Below are 20669 nucleotides of genomic sequence, written 5' to 3'. Positions count from 1 at the left end.
AATAGTGGACCGTGGGGGGGGTGGGGGTGTGACAGCTATGGTAGAGTACCTGGGAGTGTAAGCACATCGCAGGGTCTTGAAAGGGGGGGCGGCAGGGATGGAGGAGAGGGATGAAGGAAAGGGAGGGGGGTACTTTGACAGGCCATCACCACTCCAACCCCACAGTCGACTGTTATGTACCCACAGCATGGCGAGGGGGGAGGACGGGGGGGGGTTAGGGGAGAAGGAAGGATTAAGAAAGGAAAGAAGGAAGGAAGGAAAAAGGGGAGTCGTGAGGGAGAAAAAGAGAGAGAAGTGAGAAAGGGAGGAGGCGGGGGAGGGATCAACGAGTTGTCGAAGGTAAACTTGTTAGTAGTGATGTCACAGTCTCTCCTGGTCCCCCCACATTCAGACTCACCTGGGAGACAGACCCCCGTGGGAGCCGTGGGAGTTGGTGGGGGAGGTGAGGGGGCTACTGCGACTGCTGTAGTGACGCGCCGGGGGGGGGCGGCCCATGGTGTTGCCAGGAGACGCCTGCAGGTCACAGAATATCAGCTGATCAGGAGGAGACCCGAGGGGGCTGCTCTTTCAGCCAAAACCACTTGCCTCCATGTTCCTCCTCGTGTCTAGGGTGGTGTCGTTAAAGTGACAGCGCATTAGGTCGGCGGTTGCGGCGTGGGGGGGCGGGGGGGCCTTACCGCTGCGGTGTTGCTGGTGTTCCGCAGGTGGTTATGGAGCAGTTTGGTGGCGCCGTCCTGGAAGGTCTTCGGAAGGGCTCCCAGCAGCATGGTGAACTCCGGGGTATTCAGCTCAAACAGGGCAATCAGAACTACCTGGGCTGCCTGGGGGGCAGGGAGGTCACGGAGGGGTTATGGGTCAAAGAGGCAAAACATTTTCCTTCACATTTCATGCAATATTTGGTGCAATTATGAAGTGCAAACTCAAGGAAATGTTTGGCCCTCAGAGAAGCCCAAAAGCACAATCCAAGTGAGATCATACATAACCTTAAAACACCAGTAATGCATTAACAGACACATTATCCATATACATTCTTGAGAAATTCAGCAGCAGATCGTTGTTTAGGTTCAGTTAGCAGATACATAACCTAATAACACCAGTAATACATGAACAGACATTATCTATATACATTCAAGAGAAATAAGGCGGCCATTATTGTTTAGGTTCAGTTAGCAGATACATAACCTTATAAAACCAGTAATGCATTAACAGATACATTATCCATATACATTCAAGAGAAATACGGCGGTCATGGTTGTTTAGGTTCAGTTAGCATTCAGTTAGTCAGGCCAGTTAAAACCACATTGTCATTGATACGAACCGGTGTTGTAACTCTGCGGTAAGACATTACATGCATGTTGGCTAAACAAACAGTTCACTGCACCTAAACCATACCTGAATCATGAGTAGATATTAGCAGAAGCACGACAATCTTGAGAAATGCAAAAATCACACCACATTCATAACGGCCGTTACCTCCCCATTACCGAACATCCGCTCATTACAACGATCCCTTTGAAAGGAACAGGCTCATTCAGGCCCTCATGACTCCCACCCCCCGGCCTCCGCATTCCCGTTACGAAGCACAAGCCACTCTGTGTTTGCCAGCGAGGCCAAGCTGGGTTAGAGACGGAGAGCCCTGGCTGTAGGTTACGGCGGACGTAAGGGGCTGGCTCCTCTACCTGCTTGCACCTCTCCTCCACGTTCCCCTCCCCAGGTAGAGAAGCTACGGTGGCGCAGGGCCTGCCTGATAACTCCTCACCTGCCCAGTTAGGGTTGAAGCTCTGGGGTTGGCCGCGGGCCGATGCGTTGGGGGGAAATTAGCAGTTTAAAATACAAAAATGAAAAACGGGATGAAGCTGGCAAGTCATTGTTATCGTTCTAGTTTTTCCTCGGACTGCTGAAAGTTATTCAGATGTTCAAATTCGTCACATTTATGGGGATGTTCATTAGTGCTTCGTCCTTGTAAAACAGTAAGCAGCCGATGTTGCTACAGCAGCACGGAAACAAAGCGGCCCGGCATCACCCACCTTCCTGACATCGGAGCTCTTCGGTTCTGTTGTCCAGGTGATGATGCGAGAGACCGCCAGCCGTGTCTCGCTGGAGTTGACAAAGTCGCTGGGGTCCATCTGCCGGGCCAGGCCCTCAATGTAGCGCAGGATGGCCACCTTGACCTTCAAGTTGGGGGTCTGGGTTTGGTCCACAATGAAACGCATCAGGATGTTGAACTGCTGGTCGAACGGGAACGAATCCCTGAGATGAGAGAGATGGGAAGAGACTTGTGATAAAGCAAACTGTTCTGAGAAACAACGATGCATTTGAAAACCATCAAGACCATTTCAAGTTTCTGATGGTTCAAAGCACAATCAAAGCAATGCACAGAACTACAGCATCAATGGCTTTGGGTGTCAAGGCAGAGCGCTAACACAGGGTTTTAACATTTAGACAAGACGTTCTGACCTGGTGACGTCCAGACCCTTCTGGACCTTGGCCTGGACGGAGCCCAGGAGATCGGCCCCCATCTTCTTCAGTAGCTGGGTTAGCAGGACAAAGAGCCAGTCCTGGAGGTCCTCCCTGTGCAACGTGATGAAGTCTACCAGAGTCTCCAAGAACATGCTGAACACCTGAGGAACCAGACACACACAGAAAAAGTCAACCACAATCAATCAATTCTACACAGGTTCACAACGCTGCTAGAGAAACATTACAACACACACATATACTGATAACTAATCCATCAACCATCTGAACAGTTTGATTTGAATTATTATTGTGACAGACGAAAACCAGACACTTACTCGCTGAAGTTAAAAGTCCACCGCAAAGAAGGCCATGCGACGAAAAAACAAACCAGACAGCGTGTTAGTACAGAAACACTCCAACTGGCGGCAGACAACACAGCGTGTCTGTTTCAGACGGGGGGGGAGTCCTCACCTTGCTGTGGGGGTCGGCAAACATCCGCGTGAAGATCTCGCATAGCCTCTTCAGCTCCACACGGCTGCGACCAGACGGGCAGGGACAAGCCGGTAAAAGAAACAGTCAGTCAGCGGCTCGTTATGTAAAACAGCGTGCGACATAAAGGACAGCATTAAATCCAGTATATCATCGAGACGTCTGACTTCCAGTCGGATTTGAGGACACATGTACGCGGAGGACACCTGGTCTTTTAAAGTTAATTTCCTTGCGGAGCAGTGTCAGTGGGGCCCTTAGAACGGGGTTCCGACCCACCTGAGGGTTCTCTGGCTCTTCAGCAGGTTCTGTAACCCCAGCAGGCCCTCCTTCCTCTCGGACCAGTTGGAGCTGGCGCAGTGGTTCAGGACCTCGGCCACGTCTTCCGTCTGCCTCATGTAGTGGGGTGGGCCGCCGTTCCGCGAGCCATACGAACGCTCCGAGCAGGCACTGCTAGCGTCGCTGTTGGCGTCGTCGTCCGAGTAGATCCCCGGGGACTCGTACCGCCGTCGGACTGGCCGCCGCTGAGGGGTCAACAGTTGAAGGTCAGAGGGTACACTGTCGCTATATGCCATAGAGTAGGAATCACTAAAACGATGATTACCATTGGACAAACTGCCTGACGTCGCTTGGTTCGCTTTTAGCTTTATCAACCAACAGGCTGTAAAAATTACTGTGTTGAATATGCCTCAGAGTAAAGGGAATGATGATATACAAATCTACCCTGTTCACCCTAGATCAGCATGTCACACAGGCACACGATCTGCTCTACCTTGCTGTTCCTGGCGTCTCCTAGGAGCAGGGCGTCGGCCACCGCAGCCTCCACCTCAGTCCCAGTGTTGAGGATCCTCATGGCGTTGACCGAGGCAGAGATACGGGCCTGGTGGGCCAGACCCAGGCGTTCTGGCGGAGGTAGAGGCCACGTTACTGTTAGATACTATCGCAGTGTCACACTATCACACGGTCATCCTGACAACAGAATGGGGAGGACAGGGATCTGGGCAAACAAACGCAATGGACCCCCATTTGATCAGGGACAAAGCCACCAAGTCATGAGAAAATAACTCAAAAGAAGACCAAAAGGTACACGTCAGGAAGCACAAAATAACATGACTGAATCACATTCCCGTTTGTCCACAGCACAGCGTGAAAAAACTAAAAACACAAAAACTGAACGACCCAAAATGAATCCAACTCAAAGAAAAATGCAGAACCCAGGTGTGACAGCCACCCAACTGAACAGGTGCATGGAGGACGGTGCCCAGCCCTCTATCGCCCTCCCGTGGGCGACCGGAAACATTACAGCACTAACACTGACATGAACATGCTGTTACGGTCCAACAGAGGCATGCAGGACTGGTCACCTGGGTGGCCCACCGACTCTGCTGAACGGGAGACCTGTCTGGACGCTAGAGGAGGAACACAGTGTGGAGAGAAGGGATATCCCACACGCTAAATCAGAGACACGTTCATGAACACTGTCCGCTTGACGTCCGGACAACATGACCGCTAAAAGGAGGAGGCATTCTACCGCGGAATTATTCCAAAAAGACTAAAAACGGACACTAGCTAATACCTGACAAGTTCAGCATCAACTGGCAGGAAAAGAGGTTAATAAATACGCCCACTGCTAAGTCCCATGTGTGCAATCCAGGATTCAGGAGTTACTAGCTACAAAGGTTGAGAAAACTGTTGTTTTCAGGTGGAATAAGAGGGAACAGAGAAACAGGAGAGGAACTAAATGAAGACATGCAGAGGAAGGAAGCAGAAGACGTTTGGTTCGTGACGGATTCCCTCGGGGCTACTAGACAGGGTTCGGGGTCCCAGTGAGCGGTGGAGGTTTCTGGGGCAATTCTACCGATACTCACCCAGAGGAGAGAAGCCCCGAGCAGGGCTGGTGTCTCTGCTGCTCTCCCTACTGGTTTCCCGGCTGCATCCCTGACTCATGCTGGGCCGAGGGATACGGCTCCTCGCTAGCATGGTGGTGGTGGTGGTGGTGGGGGGGGGGGGCAGAGCAGCAGGAAGAAGACGAAAGAGCTTTACAACACACGGCCGAAAAGACCAACACACCCAGAAGAGAAGGAGGCCTCAAACGAGGAGAGGAGCAGTTAAGGACAGAGTGTAGAGTTCAACAGAGTAGAGGGGGAGTTAGTCAGGACCGAGCAGATCAACACAACCGTTCTCAGACGGAGAATCGGGGGCGGGGGCAGTTCTAGAGGACCGTTTCCGTCTGTGCGTTTGTTAATGAGACCAGGCACATGGGTGTGTGTCCGTGTTTGCGTGGTTCCCCCGTGGTTCTTACCCAGGGCTGACCGGTCGGGGCTGGTATCCCGGCTGCACCCCTGGCTCCGGGGGACTTTGGGCCTCCTGTCTGCCGGAGCGGGCCCGGCGGTCGCCCTGGGGGTCCTGCCATACGTGTGACCGAGCAGACGACCAGGGGAGCCGGAACGACTGCCAGCTGAAACCCAAAACGCTGTATCAAAAACAAAGGCTCGGTAGAGGGGGTTTTAGCCCCGGTTGAGAAAATCGCAGGGCTGCGTGCGTCTGCTGACGGAGAAACAAGGAGCAGGATTATAGAGTTACTCACGTTGGGACACGGACACCATTTTGGCTCGACTCCTCCCCCTGCTGTCGGTGACAGAGGGACCCACCCCCACGCTGCCCCCGGCACTTGTCCTCCTGGTACGCACACGACCTGGGGGAGAGCCGGGGGAGGTGGAGGAGAGCCGGGGGAGGTGGGGTGAGGAAAGATGCAGAAAATCAATTTTACTTCATGTGAACACAAAACCCAACCCTGCACACGCCCACCTTGGTGAGACCAGGCAGTCATTATCATCGATTGTAAAGAGACCTCCAAACACGCGCACGCACAGAAAATCAACATGCCTGACACACATACAATTATACATTCCAGTCTAGTGTTGCATGATGCCACAAACTCAGAAACACCATTTACTACCAATATATTCCAGCATTCAGTTTCACGAAGGACCGGGAAAAGGACATTACAACACAAATGGGTTGATGAGATGACAGTTACTGATAAAAGCTACTGATAAAAGGTCAGCAACCTCGATGGACAATGTTGTTGATCTGCCTAGCCACTGTGATCCCAGACATTTTACAGTCCTGTGAGTTGGACAGATCTACCTACAGTCACGTGAAAAAGCAAATACAACCCCTGGAAAGATGTATTTTGTTTTAACATATTTGGACACATGGACACTATCTGAGCTAAATTCCAACCACATTCATTGATAAAGGAAAACCAATATAACAAATCACAAAATGTTTTTTTGTCACTTTGAAACCATTTATGCAATTAAAAAAAACAGAATTTCCGCATGAAGAAAAGGTTCGTACCCTAACATTACCCTAACTTAAAATGGTTAAAATGTTAATCTAGTTCAGCAAAACAGGTGCAATTTTTTTTTAAATCCTTAGAGACTAACTTGAGAGTCCTGCCTTCCATAAAGATTAGAAACTTGATCTGGTTTGGTGTGTTTGGTCAATCTACATAGGCCAAGAGCAGACCTTCAGATGCTCATAGTCTCTATGAACCCCCTCTCAGTCTCTATGAACCCCCTCTCAGTCTCTATGAACCCCCTCTCAGTCTCTATGAACCCCCTCTCAGTCTCTATGAACCCCCTCTCAGTCTCTATGAACCCCCTCTCAGTCTCTATGAACCCCTAGGTATTGTCAAGTCAACCTTCAAAAAGGAACTGCACAAAACTGATCATCTACACACCCTAGAAAGTTTTCTTTTTAATTTTTTTTACATATTTGCAATTGTTGATATTGTAGCTAAAATCCAACAACATTACCTGAAAAAGGCAACCAAATTTGACAAAGACAAACACTGCCTTTAAACAGAACAAACTCACACAAACCAATGCATGGAGGGGGTGGCATTATGGTTTGGCGCTGCTTCTCTGTCTCAGGGCCTGGCCAACTAGGTTCAATTAGATTACCATAATCTGTTAATAGTTTTGAAATGAAGAACATATCCACACGACCAAACGTTAAAAAAAAGAAACTGACTTTACTGACTTTTTCACATGACTGCGTGTCCGCTCTCTGGCTGCAACAAGCCATTCCTGGTGATCCGGTTCTAACTAGTCCTACCATGCAGACAGCCCATGCAGAGTTCCCCGCAAAATCAGCACCATATATTCAATTATGCAGAACACTACAAGGACCAAAGATGACCACGGTCAACACGATGTAGAACACCAAAGACCAAGGGGACGGAACCAAAGGAAGAGACGTCCAGCTCCACACATCAAGAACACACACAGTGAGCGATCTCATCTTACCCTGCGGCCTAACGTTACCAGGCGTGCCTGGCAAAAACCAAAAGAGGTCCAGGGGAGAGGTGAACAAAGGTTAGAAGGAAGATCCCCTCAAGGGGGGGGGGGGGGGAGATGGGGGACTGAGGAGGGTTACAAGAATTTTGAGAAGACCCTAAACTGTAGGTTACAAAAATCATACTGCGTGTGAAGACGTGAAATAAAGGAGTTCGGTATGCATCGTTTGACCAAACTATGTAAGCCAGGGTAGTCATGAGGGTATGTGAGGGCTCATAGAAATAGATAATACATTGAATGTCATAAACATGTACACTGTCTCACCTAGAGAGGCGTAGGAGCCGGGCGGCAGAGCGGAGGCTGAGCTGAATGGGGCAGGCAGAGCGGGCACAGGGGTCATCCTGGTCTTGGCCCTAGCGGAGGTGGCGGCGTTCACGTCCACGTCACTGCGGGAGCGCTGGAGAGAACCTGGGGTGGAGGGGACCCTGGACGGGGCCACGGTAGCTTGAGGGTCAGGAGAGAACCGAGGGAAAAGCAGAGACGGATGATGGTTAACAGCCTGGATGATACCCTCTGAAGTGTAGATTACAAAGAGGAAAGACGAGATGAGAAGAACATTAAGAGGATGAAACTCACTACTAAACTCATTTCTAAGTTGATTAAATGGACATTGCTGCGGTGTTTGCTTGTCAGCACTGTGATGTTATGACCACATTGTAGTGTCAGTTATGTCAGCAATGTAATGTCAGCGATGTAGTTTCAGTGATATAATGTCAACACTGTAGTGTCAGTGATATAATGTCAACACTGTAGTGTCAGTGATATAATGTCAACACTGTAGTGTCAGTGATATAATGTCAACACTGTAGTGTCAGTGATATAATGTCAACACTGTAGTGTCAGTGATATAATGTCAACACTGTAGTTTCAGTGATATAATGTCAACACTGTAGTGTCAGTGATATAATGTCAACACTGTAGTGTCAGTGATATAATGTCAACACTGTAGTGTCAGTGATATAATGTCAACACTGTAGTGCCAGTGATATAATGTCAACACTGTAGTGTCAGTGATATAATGTCAACACTGTAGTGTCAGTGATATAATGTCAACACTGTAGTGTCAGTGATATAATGTCAACACTGTAGTGTCAGTGATATAATGTGAACACTGTAGTTTCAGTGATATAATGTCAACACTGTAGTGTCAGTGATATAATGTCAACACTGTAGTGTCAGTGATATAATGTCAACACTGTAGTGTCAGTGATATAATGGCAACACTGTAGTGTCAGTGATATAATGTCAACACTGTAGTGTCCGTGATATGTCAACACTGTAGTGTCAGTGATATAATGTCAACACTGTAGTGTCAGTGATATAATGTCAACACTGTAGTGTCAGTGATATAATGGCAACACTGTAGTGTCTGTGATATGTCAACACTGTAGTGTCCGTGATATGTCAACACTGTAGTGTCAGTGATATAATGGCAACACTGTAGTGTCCGTGATATGTCAACACTGTAGTGTCAGTGATATAATGTCAGCACTGTAGTGTCCGTGATATAATGTCAACACTGTAGTGTCAGTGATATAATGGCAACACTGTAGTGTCCGTGATATGTCAACACTGTAGTGTCAGTGATATAATGTCAGCACTGTAGTTTCAGTGATGAAATGACCACATTGTAGTGTCAGTTATGTTATGTCAGTGACCTTACTCCTGGTTAGGGTGCTTCCTACTGAGTTCTTGGCAGACTGAGGGCGGCTGTGGAGACAGAGAGAGAAACATCGATCCACCTGAGTCTAATACCAACACTCCATCAATAAAACTACTGCTGACAACACAGACAAAAGGAGAGCAACTGAGACAGGGAGAAAACAGAGTGAAAGGGAGTGATGAGGGTGAAAACAAAGATGGCGACGTGGACTTTCAGGAGTTTGTTGTCCTGGTCGCTGCACTGACAGTGGCCTGTAACGGGTTATGTGTAGAAGCACTGAAAGAACGTATGACCCACTGATTATTCCTGGTAACTGGAACACGTGTTTTCATTTGAACAAACTAATGACCAGAAAGAGGGTGAGGAAGCCAGAGAAGAAGTGTCTCACTTCAGACTCTCCTGTGAGGAGGAGGAGGAGCGGTCCGAGGCGGGCTGGGACATGACGCTGTCAGAACTCTTCAGATGGGACTGAAGAGCCTTCTGGTAGGACGACTCAAGAGCCTGGAAAAGCTGTTCCGCCTCCCGGCTGAAGTGGCCGTGGAATGTCCAGTAACACCTGGGCAGCAGAGAGGAGGAAGATGATGGGATGGCCCTTCGTCAACGGGACTGGATGTTGCAGCATCAAAAGCCCTCCGTATGAAATGCCGTGATTACATGCAATACATTTTTTTTCTGAAAGAGCTACAGTCAACCCGTGTGTCAGAGGTGTCACGTACTTCCTGGCCACAGATCTGGCCTCGGAATCTGCATCGTGGACCCCTTTCTTGATGGTCTCCGTCAGAACAGCTACATGCCTGCAAGGGATCAAAGAGACGCCGGCTTCATTCTCCATGTGTGCAGCATCCTGATACCCACGCCCTGTTTAACTAAGCCCCCCCCCCCCCCCCCCACCCCCCCGGTGGCAAAACATAAGGCCGAGTCTCAAACTGAACCCCGTTCCCCATGTAGGGTACTTCTTTTGACCTGTCGAGCAGGGTGCCATTTAGGGAAGCAGCCTAAATCAATGAGAAGGGGACATGGGAGATCTCCTGACATCCCCAGTCAGAGGTTTGGTTTCACCAGGAAGCCACTCTGGGGCCCGGCCAGAAGGGATGTTCAGTGTGTTCTTATCAGGGGTAGATATGCTGCCCTAGAATCACCATGGTAACGGCTGAGAAGAGAACCCAGTTTCAAATTACCTGGAAAGGCTCATCACAAACTCCTAAACGGTCTCCAGATCTAAGCTTGGTTTAAAAAAAAAAAAAAAGCTCTTGTTGAAAAGACTCAAGGATTGAATTACAATGGAGCAACACTAGTTCCGGTGCTTTCGTTTTCGGTCGGTAATTAAAATAAAAATCTGGATTGTAATAATGTAAGTTAAATGGTTTATGACACCCAGAACCTAATCAAGCACCAGACTCAGTCACACAAGCTTTTTGTATGACATTGTGTCAATGCGCAAGTCAGTCGTGTTTAAGGGCAGAGACTAATATTAGGAGTGTATTGTACCTCTCCAGAGAGTTGGTCTGCCATTCCTGCAGCAAGAGGTCCATGAACTCAAAACAGCGTCTGGAAAACAGAACTGGCAGATTATCGCTGAACATTTTCAGCTGGAGAGCAGATGACGACCTATCATCCCAGGGGCGATTAGTTGTTTATTTATTGATTTTGTTTACCTCCTCACGGCCACGGATTTGGACTGGCAGCTGCTGGCCACAATGGGAATGAGACGAGGGAAGTGTGTGTGCTGAAATGGAGAGACCATGAATGTCCTCATCATCCTCCTCAAATCACAGGACACACTACGACTAATAATCAGTTCATCTAACCCCAACAGAGGCATGAAGAAAAACAATAGAACTCAAAGTCTTTGGAAAACAAAAGGCAAGCAAACGCCAACATCAAATGCCCACAGCGGAATGCAACGAATGCAGTGAACGCCACTGCCCTGTATCATTCCAAACGGGGAGAGGTTTGCCCCTCGACCTTTAGGAGGTGACTTCACCGTCCACTCACCCTGATGATGAGACGAATGGCGGCGATGCCGGAGGTGGCCATGACCTTGGCCGAGTTGGACACCAGGTTGAGGAGGGTGGGGATGATGGACTCGGCACAGTGGTCAAATCGGTTCCCCAGGAGATAGGACAGATGGCTGGGGGAACGGCAGAGGGACGGTCGTTATGGCACCAACACTGTTACGTTATGTCGACACAAAGTGTGAAAGGTGGAGCCACCGCTGTGCCTTTCTAAAAGCACAGCACCTAACATACAGAGAATACATGCCAGTCTTGGTAAAATATGGCCTTACTGCTTGGGAACTAATAGAGAACAGCTCCTTACCCCAGGGTGATGCAGGCCTCTCTCACCACCTGGGACCGAAGGTCTTTAGCAGACATCTTAAATGCCGCCTCCATGAGACGCAGCTGCTGGGAGAAACCGTCAAACTCCACCGCTCCCGCTAGGAGCAGAGAACGGATCTTCTTCAACTGGGGACAGGACACAGTCAAATCAACTGAGACATCAATCAACAGACTACTGCCAATGAAATTACAGATGCTGATAGACATGGTAGCGCCACTGGACAGTTCCTAAATCTTACAGCAGCTACATTCTTATATCGGAGACCACGTAAAGGACATTAAGATGGAGGCTGACTGGTGGTTAGTCAAGTAGATCCAGGTTAATTGGTGGTTTGTCATGTAGATGGAGGTTAATTGGTTGCAAGTCATGTAGATGAGGCTGATTGGTGGTTTGTCATGTAGATGGAGGTTAATTGGTGCTTAGTCATGTAGAGGAGGCTGATTGGTGGTTTGACATGTAGATGGAGGTTAATTGGTGCTTAGTCATGTAGAGGAGGCTGATTGGTGGTTTGTCATGTAGATGGAGGTTAATTGGTGCTTAGTCATGTAGAGGAGGCTGATTGGTGGTTTGTCATGTAGATGGAGGTTAATTGGCGCTTAGTCATGTAGAGGAGGCTGATTGGTGGTCAGTCATGTAGATAGAGGCTGATAGGATCCAGATTGGTTTTTAGTTACTTACTGCGGTCACTCGGTGCTCCCAGTCTCGTTTGTCGTCAGCCAGCACCTCTCTGATCTTAGTCATGGTGTCCTCCAGCTCCCTGTTGGAGAAAAGCTGGAGAGATAGAGAAGGGGAAGCACATTATCGGTTTAATATACTACCGCATCGGGCCAGTTGGTCAAGCCCAATGGAGAACAGTGTGTAGGGATGAGACATGACAGTGGACACACACTTGCATAGTGGGCACATCGTCAAAGGCACGGATGAAGTCCTCCTCATCCACGGCTCCAGCAGCTGCTCCAGCACCATCCCTCCCTGAAACACGAACGGCATTATTTCACCAGGAAGCTGCTCTTCCTATAGTCATACAAGCTACCCCAGAACCCATCCTGGACAGGCAGGGGAAGTCCACACAGGGGTTTATATTCCCTCATCATATCACGCTCAATTGTTATTATCCCATGTTGCGATCAATCTGTGTTCTGGTTCCATTACGTCACAGCATTATCTCGCCATACGGACCTATCCATGGTTCTAGGCCGAGGGACGGATTGATTTATCTCCGGTACAAATCCTGGACAGAGGTCATCGTCGCCCTTCGCCAAATAAAGGCTTTTCCAGATAATCTAGTAATCTAGTTGATTTGCATAAACAACCACGCTCCGAGAGGCAGCTGTGAGGAACCATCCCACTGTGGCTGTCGGGGGGGGGGGGGGGGGGGGGGCGATCGAGATCGGGGAAAACGGTTAAAACAGGCTGGTGGGTCTGAACCGGAGGGGTATTTCACCTGTGGATTTGGTGCTGGAGGCAGAGCTGGGCCTGCGGACTGATCCAACACTCAGCGACTTCTTCCCCGAGGACAGGCCCTTGGAGGAGGATGACCTCCCCCCGTCCACCGAATCATCGTCATCAAAATTCTTATCTGACAAAAAGACAAAAGGGCGAATTCAAGACACAATCAAGAAATAATTATTTTGTTCTCACTACAGCTCAATGAATGACACTGCAGTCCACTAAGACATGTTGCTGGTGATAGAAAGTAAAAACAAGGCCATGTTTTCTCTTTATTTTATTTGATGAACTCCAGACTGAATGTTGCCTGTACACAAACAAAGCGAGGTCTATCATATACACAGCATCAATTCCATTCCCTCCTACAACAATACATAACAATGTGTCAGCAACCGCCTGCATGACCTTTTTCCAAACCAAAATTATCCTGCAGTAGCACATACACACTTTGGTTTTTCTATCCTTGTGTGGACCTGATTCCTAACCCTGACCCAGAAACCCATGTTCCCCATTCCCAAGCCCTAAACCTAACACAACCCTAACCTTAACCTCATTTTCCTTTGATGCCTAAACTGAACCTAGCCAAAACGACACCTAACCCTAATACTAAATACAACTGGTAATGCCCAAATCTAAAAGTAATCCTAATTCAAATACAATGCCCAACTGAAAATGTTCTCTTTAAACCAAACCTGAGCTGGAAATTGTCCATCTTTGTGGGGACATCTGAAACATTTGATACAAACATTTCAAAATATTTGCTTAACTGAGCTTGATAGAGAGTTGCGATGGAAGTGCCCACCCACCAACCTGGAACACCCTGAAAGCATTTCACAACACAAAAAACAACTTGATCCAAGTCTGTCACCGTCTGCGGTCACATGACACGTGACTCCTGGCCGCCTAAGAGGGCGAAGAGAAATCTGCCAGACCAGTGATCGATGCAACATGCCCAGCCACTATTTAGAGAGCTTCACACACCAACACGTCACATCAGTCAAGTGTCCACCCACAGACGCTCCGTATCACTACAACTGGATACGTCTAATAAAATGACTCATACCGGTGTCATCAACACCAGTGGTGCTTCGCGAGGCCCATAAAGCTCAAAAAGACAACATATGCAAAATTCACAGTTCCTCTTTTGATCTACATTAAAAAGCTTGAACGGACAAGAGCATTTTCAGAGAAATCCCAACCATCCAGACCCTGTGACGGGAGGCCGACGCTGTTTACTGTTAGTACCCAGCTGTCCAGTCCTGTCACTCACTCCTAAGTTTCAAAGGAAGATCCGCCCAAGCCATCAATCTCCATCTTAATGGCCGGCAACACTCTCCGACACTCCTGACCCCACCCGCGTGCGTCCATGCCCCCAAGGGCATTCATAAATATTCATCAAACGTGACCCCCCTCTGTTCGACCCCGACCCCCCCGCCACGCGCCCTGAAGAAAGAGCGGCGTCTCACAGGCACAGATCTTCCGGCAGACGAGTTTCCTGAGCATTCCGACAGACACGGTCTGGTGACTCTGCTCCGAATCAACTCCTGCTCACATCGTCTCCACCGGGTTTGGGCTTGCTCCGAGCGGCTAGCTACGGTGGCAGAGTCGCTCCTCCCTCCCAGGCCGAGGCTCGAGTGCCCCCCCCCTGACACTGACACACAAGTCGTTCGCTGTGGCGATGCTAGGTGACCCTCTGCTGAGCCTGTCAGTAGATCAGTGCGATGACAGAGAGAGAGACCAGGCACTCAGTCTCCCCACCTCTCATGGGGGGAGGGGCAAAGGACACACCCTACGTCACCACGACACCCAGTCTCAGGGTGGGAGGAGCCAGGAAGAAAGGGATGACAGCAACACGGGCCCAGTCATGCCTGCCCTGTCAGCCCAGTGAGCTGGCAGCATCGAGCCGGCAGGATAGATGACCTCACCGCGGGTTGTTATTGTCATTTGCTGGCGCTTTGATCGCGTTGCTCCGTGTTGTGGGAGTGAGCTCAGCAGAGAAAATTAACCACATTTAAGGATAATCTGCATGCAAATGACAGCTTGGGAGGAACAAAGGGGTTTAGTGTAGGTATATCTTTTCTGTTTGCCATGTAAATAAAGGCTCTGTGTGACGACCAAGGGCAGAATAACTGGTCTATACACGACATCCGAGGGCATCCTATAAGAATACAACAAAATCATAAGCACATAAGAACCACAGATTATTGCTTTTTTAAATGAGGACACATCTCAGTGCAATACATGTACATATCTAGGCGTTTATTTCTACCTTATCATGCTGTACCAAACCTGACGGTCACCACCTCATCAGCTAGATGGCAGTGCGTCCCGAAAACAGAACTAGACTCCATTATTCTCCACAGAGCCTGGGGACACAGACTAATAAACCACAGAGACGCCTTCTTCGGCCAGCTGACACTGGAAACACACACCAGCCTTTCTCACAGAGACGCTTTCTAATCGGATTACAATACGGAACGAACACGATGGGAGAAGGAAATAAAACGGCTCCGCTGGTGTTCAACACACTGAACATCCACGAACAAACCCACGTCTGCAGGCTTTCCCCAGGGATAAAAGTAGACAAATAGGTGAGACAAGAAGCCTAGTCAGCTTCAAATCACTCCATCCAATGTGGCCGGAATATAAAACAGCCACATAAACAGCCCCATGCTTACAAACTCTTTCTTCACTCGGGTGAGCGTCCATTATTAAAGCACCAGCCAACCGCAACCCGATCTTAGTGTAAGAGAAAAGAAGAACCTCTGTCTGACTTTTAGTATGCCTGTTCACAACTGGTACGTCACTGGGCCAGACTGGGAAAAGATCTACTCAGAGCACAGTGGGTACCTTCAGCCACTTGCTCCTGGCAAGAAAATGATGAGGAAGTTGACAAAAGTGACATTCAGCCCTACTCCCTTTCTTCTGAGCAAAACATTTGTTGGAGTTCTAGAAAAGGGAGGAGTAAAACAAAAAACAGTCTATCACTGTCTGCTTCAACCATTTCAGATAGTGACATAAACAGAGTGGACTATTTCCTTTACCAGAAAGAAACATCCTGCATCAAAAACATCAGTCTTTTGTTTACCCAAGGATGCCACCTGTCAACGACGTCAGTATCGCCATGACACAGCTGTCAATCAAAACGAAGTAATGGATCTATGCATCAGCTATACATGGTATCGTGGAAACAAAGACATTCCTACCTTCTCCATTAGTCATAGCAGAGCTGTTGCTTCCAGACACTAACAGAGCTATGAAATAGAGAGCAACCAGGACAAAGGCTTGCTCCGTCTCTCTCACTCTTTCTCTCTGTGTGTGTGTCTGCCTCTCAGCATACCTTGTTCCTACCTAGTGCTCCAGGCTAGTCCTTCCCCTCACCTCGAGCCAGGTCTTGTGACTGCGCAGATGACAACATGCTACCACGGCTCCTCTCCATAATAAGAGCCTGGTAGCTGGTTCTGTTTCCCAGGGCTCAGCCTCTCTCTCTCCCCACCACCCTGCACCAGCCCCACCATCCAGATCCCGATGGCATATTTTAGTAGGGCAAAGAACATTTAGCAACTGAAACCAAGTGTTTGTCATTGGACAAATTCGGACACAGTACATCCTTGTTACCATCTGGTAACAATTGTAGGACAATAGGACCAAGGATTACTGGGCAGACAGGGAGGGTCATTTCCACTGGCCTGGACGTTTGACATTGATAGGCTGCCAGCCCTTTGAAGTAGCCAGTGTTGTTGAAAGGGTTTATGCCTGGCTAGCCTAGCACTGCAAAGGGGTTTCCCCTACTTTTACCCAGCAGATGAACAGAAAAGGTCAATTAGACGTTGGTCAAGGATGCATTGCCATAACAGAGCTAGCACAGCTCTGCTCTTACTCAGGGTAATAGAGGGTAATTCAGCCCACAAAACTGAAAGTTGAAATTATAGCCAGCGAGGACAAATCTTGGCAGGGCAAAGTCTCGTAACGCAAGTGGCGTCTTGTGACCACGGCAATTAGGCCCTTTATGTCACAGACTTCACAGGCCTGAGGAGAGGAAAGCGATGCAGTCGAGGAAACAAAGGAGACGGTTCAGGTGTCAGTCAGGCCTGGTTCAACAAACACTGCTTAGGGTTACTAAGACCCCACTCTGAGCTTAGTGTACCAAGAACCTGTCCCATGAAGAGCAGCTAATAGAGGGCCAGACTGCCTGGACGCCTGCAGCCCTGGACGCCTGCAGCCCTGGACGCCTGCAGCCCTGGACGCCTGCAGCCCTGGACGCCTGCAGCCCTGGACGCCTGCAGCCCTGGACGCCTGCAGACCGTAGACTGTTCCCATTGCACAGAAGACGGTTGTTTTCAAAAAGGAGCCTGGACACCAGAGACAGGACCAAGTCGCAGTTGATGTTCTGTGAGTCCTAAACTGTGAATCTCGAAGCAAATCCCAAGTAATGATGGGCATGAGAACGTCAGGCTGAAAGGACAGCCCTCCACCTTACCATGATCAACAGTCACCGGTCGAATCACGCTGAAATAACAAAGCAGGCCAAACCATTCATCGCACCTAAACACGCTCAAATTCCAGGCACGGTATCCTTAAACTGCTCAATCAAAAAAAAAAGAGCTGCATCGTAATTTTCGAACTTTCAAAGTGATATTATAAACCTGATAGTTCAGAGGCGTTTCCTCTGCACTGGGCTGGTTCTATGGCTAGCTGTGTTAAGAGGCCACGAACACGTGTGACTACAGAATTTGCCACACAAATGGCCAGAGGCCTGATGCAAATAATCATGAGATCATTCCGACAGGTAGGCACAGGTTGCCTGGCAGTGGACACTTCATTAAGAAGGGTTTTTTAGAAAGCCAGTCACCTTCTCAGAAAGGCGCAGGAAACTAAAAAGGTAAGCTGGATGGATTCCGGTGAGTTCCTGGATGGAAGACCAGACGCTGCTGGCACAGGTATTCAGAGGGCCATTAGAGGGCGCTCAGCAAAGGAGACAATGGCCTGCGTGGGATGCTTTCATATGGACGGGACATGAAATGGCCTGACTCAGTGGGCAGTATAGACAACCCAGGACAAAGTATAAGAGAAGAGGTTTTAACCCCGGCGTCACGGCAACATTGACTCATCATCACCACCTATCAATGTGCTCATTCATCCTCCCTGTCACAAAGAAAGGAGATCATTGTAAAGCACCACAGGCAGTTGATGCATGCCATCAACAATATACAGGTATGTGATAAAATACAAACACCACCTGGAAAGTTTTTTTTTCCTTTTCAACATATTTCACCAATTAGATATTTGAGCTAAACTCAAACCACATTAATTGATACAGGTAATTTAAGAAATTACAAACAATACACATTAAAGTCATTAATGCAGATACAACGAAAAGGTGCACCAAAGCAGGTGCAAATGATTATAAAGTCATTAGACAGTACCTTAAACATTAGAAACAATCCCCCCCTCTGGCCTTTCACCTTGATTTTCACAGGCGCTCAAGCCGCCACCAGGAGGCATTAAAGAGCAATTATGAAAGTTGTCCTCGCTGGACACAAAACAGGTTCCCCTGATGTTTATAAGCTCTGAGTGGAGTTTGGATTTTAATCGACTACATAAATGTTTGTCAGCTTTAAAGTGTATGTACATTGTATCCCAGTGCACCAGACAAGGTTTCAATACGACCAAGCTCAATGGAAAGAGCTCAGTGTTTCCATGTGATGTTGAACAGGGGAATTACAGTGAGAGCAGACAATGTTCTGGACTCACCTGAGACGGGAGACAGGATCATGTTACCCGACCGTTGTACTTCATCAAATTTACTGAAAATCACATTCAACCTGAAGGGACAAAGACAGCATTGCATTTTTCTCATCCTATGATCAGATCAAGACAGTAAAATCGGATGATTCGGCTAACTCCGTTATCACACTTCAATAGAAAATACACAGAGAAGAATGAACACACCGTGACTGTGGGAGTCCCTTTTTCCCAAGGTCGACCCTGACTCTCTCCCCGACATGCCTGTAGATTTCAACCAGACAGTTCAGGGCTCCATCTCTCACCTGCATGTCAGGAGAGGAAACACGGACACATTAAAACGGCTTCACCCGTCGTTCTGTGACGTCTACCTGTTCAACACTTTTAAAGTGAACGTAAACTTTATAAGTATTTTAATCTTTACGCATGTTTTATTTGCTTTAGTCAGAGCCTAGCTGTCGTCATTACGGCATCAGCCGTATTTTATTAACTGAATAACTGAATAGAATCTAATCCCATAAAAATCTGTCTGGACTTAAAACAATCAACTCCTGAAGGACATCAGTCTGTCTGGACGGAATATAAAACTAAATTATTATAATAACAATGTTCTCTCTTATTGACTGTTGTATTCAATGGAGTTGTACAGTGACCAAAGATAGCTGCCTTTATATCAGCACAGGAAGTTCTCCATGAACACTGCTTCCTGTTCCAGACAGGAAGTGCTAAAGTGCTGTTTAAGCGTGTGATGATAGAAGACTGTAGAGAGAAGAGCCAATGGAAGAAATGTACAAAACAGACTGAGTGCAAAGAATTGCTATGGATATCAGGAAAGCAAGGAAGTCTGATAAGTTCACATGATCTCTCTGTAACAGGCTTGATAGACTTCCAGAGCTCTGAAACACCAATAATGTTGTTGTTTAAGTAAATACCAATCATAGTAGAATGTGGAATTTAATTCAACACAACAAAGCTGTTCAGTAGTCCAAAACCATAGTAATGCCATTATACCTGGCTTGTAGGGTCTCCTAAAAGATTACATATGTGGGGCACAATTTTGCTAAGGGTCAATCCTTGGGCACCATATCTGCAAACAAAAAAAACACAACATATTTATGCTTAGAAGCAGTTAAGAAATATGTTTGAAAAAAACAAATGAATTATTATGTGTGAAAAAATGTGTGGCTATAACAAACGTACACATTTAATGTGGAGATAAGGCAAACGCAGAGACTCTCTCTCGTCCTATTGTTCTTGTGTTTAAAGCCTCCTAACATTCTGTCCCATACATACTGTAAGGAAAGAGAAACATTTCATGTATTCACTACATTTCAAAGTGTCATTTAACATTGCATATCTACTAATACCAACAGGTAAGGGATTCTTGGTCCTGTGACTGACATTACCTGTGGGTTAGCAGATTGGTCCATGATCTTCAGCAGAAGGGCCTGGTCTTGTTCTCTGACTTGGTCCTTTGAGTCGCCTAAACGATCAATCAAACTCGGCAAAACTAAAGGGAGGAAAAGGACAAACATATGTAACAACTGAAATAAATAATGTTTTTAAAAACGATCACATACAATTGCCACCGATAACTTACCAGTTCCAATTTGTGTCCTAAAGCGATCCTGCAGTCTTGTAACTAAGGCGGAGAGTATGTCCATTCCCAACAATGCTACCTAAGGATAGAGATTACAATCCATCAATGTTTAATACATACTGAGCGAGAACACAGCATCCTTTGCAAATACAAGTTAAACTTGCAAGGGATTGTGGGTAATGGGACAAATCTTTGTCTGGTTCCCTTTTAACTTACATTTTCAAAGCAGATGAAGCTCTAAAACAATTGGATGTAATGGATTAAACTTATCATGCTTCTACAAGGTTTCAGAATAAAATGATTGTACCAACCATGACTGAAACAACTTTGAACTTTGATGGGGGTAGGACTGGCACCCAGAAATACAACTTTCCTTGTCATGGGGTGGCATGGGATATTCAATGAACGTGTAGTGAGCATATCCCTGCTAACACCATAATCAACACATCCGCACCGCCTGAGCTTCTTGCTCAGGGTTTGGTGCAATTTTTGGAACCCCAACCAGGGTTAATATTTACAAACAGATAATGATCATCTTATATTGCCATCTACTGGACAA

General features: G+C 47.6%; 1 protein-coding gene and 1 non-coding gene across 21 annotated transcripts in view; one reads left to right on the top strand and one right to left on the bottom strand.

Moving 5' to 3' along the window:
- LOC105019968 (CLIP-associating protein 1-B) overlaps nt 1–20669 on the bottom strand; it is a 30905-nt gene that overhangs the window by 6144 nt on the left and 4092 nt on the right. Inside the window, exons 3-34 of one of the 20 annotated variants that reach the window (XM_029116600.2) lie at nt 20111–20189; nt 19917–20020; nt 19711–19802; nt 19522–19597; nt 18718–18815; nt 18520–18590; nt 12761–12895; nt 12206–12288; nt 11995–12087; nt 11296–11441; nt 10972–11107; nt 10632–10702; nt 10465–10524; nt 9693–9770; nt 9365–9532; nt 8977–9023; nt 7578–7757; nt 7263–7289; nt 5534–5641; nt 5249–5404; nt 4815–4919; nt 4311–4355; nt 3719–3849; nt 3226–3470; nt 2932–2995; nt 2796–2798; nt 2458–2621; nt 2028–2250; nt 1680–1781; nt 678–821; nt 398–513; nt 50–169 (exon numbers count right to left, since the gene is read on the bottom strand). In XM_029116600.2, coding sequence (XP_028972433.1) covers nt 50–169; nt 398–513; nt 678–821; nt 1680–1781; nt 2028–2250; nt 2458–2621; nt 2796–2798; nt 2932–2995; nt 3226–3470; nt 3719–3849; nt 4311–4355; nt 4815–4919; nt 5249–5404; nt 5534–5641; nt 7263–7289; nt 7578–7757; nt 8977–9023; nt 9365–9532; nt 9693–9770; nt 10465–10524; nt 10632–10702; nt 10972–11107; nt 11296–11441; nt 11995–12087; nt 12206–12288; nt 12761–12895; nt 18520–18590; nt 18718–18815; nt 19522–19597; nt 19711–19802; nt 19917–20020; nt 20111–20189 — 3470 coding nt within the window. Of the gene's footprint in view, nt 1–49; nt 170–397; nt 514–677; nt 822–1679; nt 1782–2027; nt 2251–2457; nt 2622–2795; nt 2799–2931; nt 2996–3225; nt 3471–3718; nt 3850–4310; nt 4356–4814; nt 4920–5248; nt 5405–5533; nt 5642–7262; nt 7290–7577; nt 7758–8976; nt 9024–9364; nt 9533–9692; nt 9771–10464; nt 10525–10631; nt 10703–10971; nt 11108–11295; nt 11442–11994; nt 12088–12205; nt 12289–12760; nt 12896–14231; nt 14445–15971; nt 16095–18519; nt 18591–18717; nt 18816–19521; nt 19598–19710; nt 19803–19916; nt 20021–20110; nt 20190–20669 lie in introns of those variants that run through there. The other 19 variants (XM_029116604.2, XM_029116603.2, XM_029116601.2 and 16 more) reach the window with 19 other exon arrangements.
- On the top strand, nt 20478–20607 carry LOC114830117. The gene has a single exon (XR_003777832.1). It is a non-coding gene; the product is annotated as a U4atac minor spliceosomal RNA (small nuclear RNA).

This window comes from Esox lucius, chromosome 22 (genome assembly GCF_011004845.1).
Source record: "Esox lucius isolate fEsoLuc1 chromosome 22, fEsoLuc1.pri, whole genome shotgun sequence".
Lineage (NCBI taxonomy): Eukaryota > Metazoa > Chordata > Actinopteri > Esociformes > Esocidae > Esox > Esox lucius.
The sequence above is the reverse complement of the archived record's forward strand: the minus strand, read 5'-3'. Positions and strand labels throughout refer to the sequence as shown.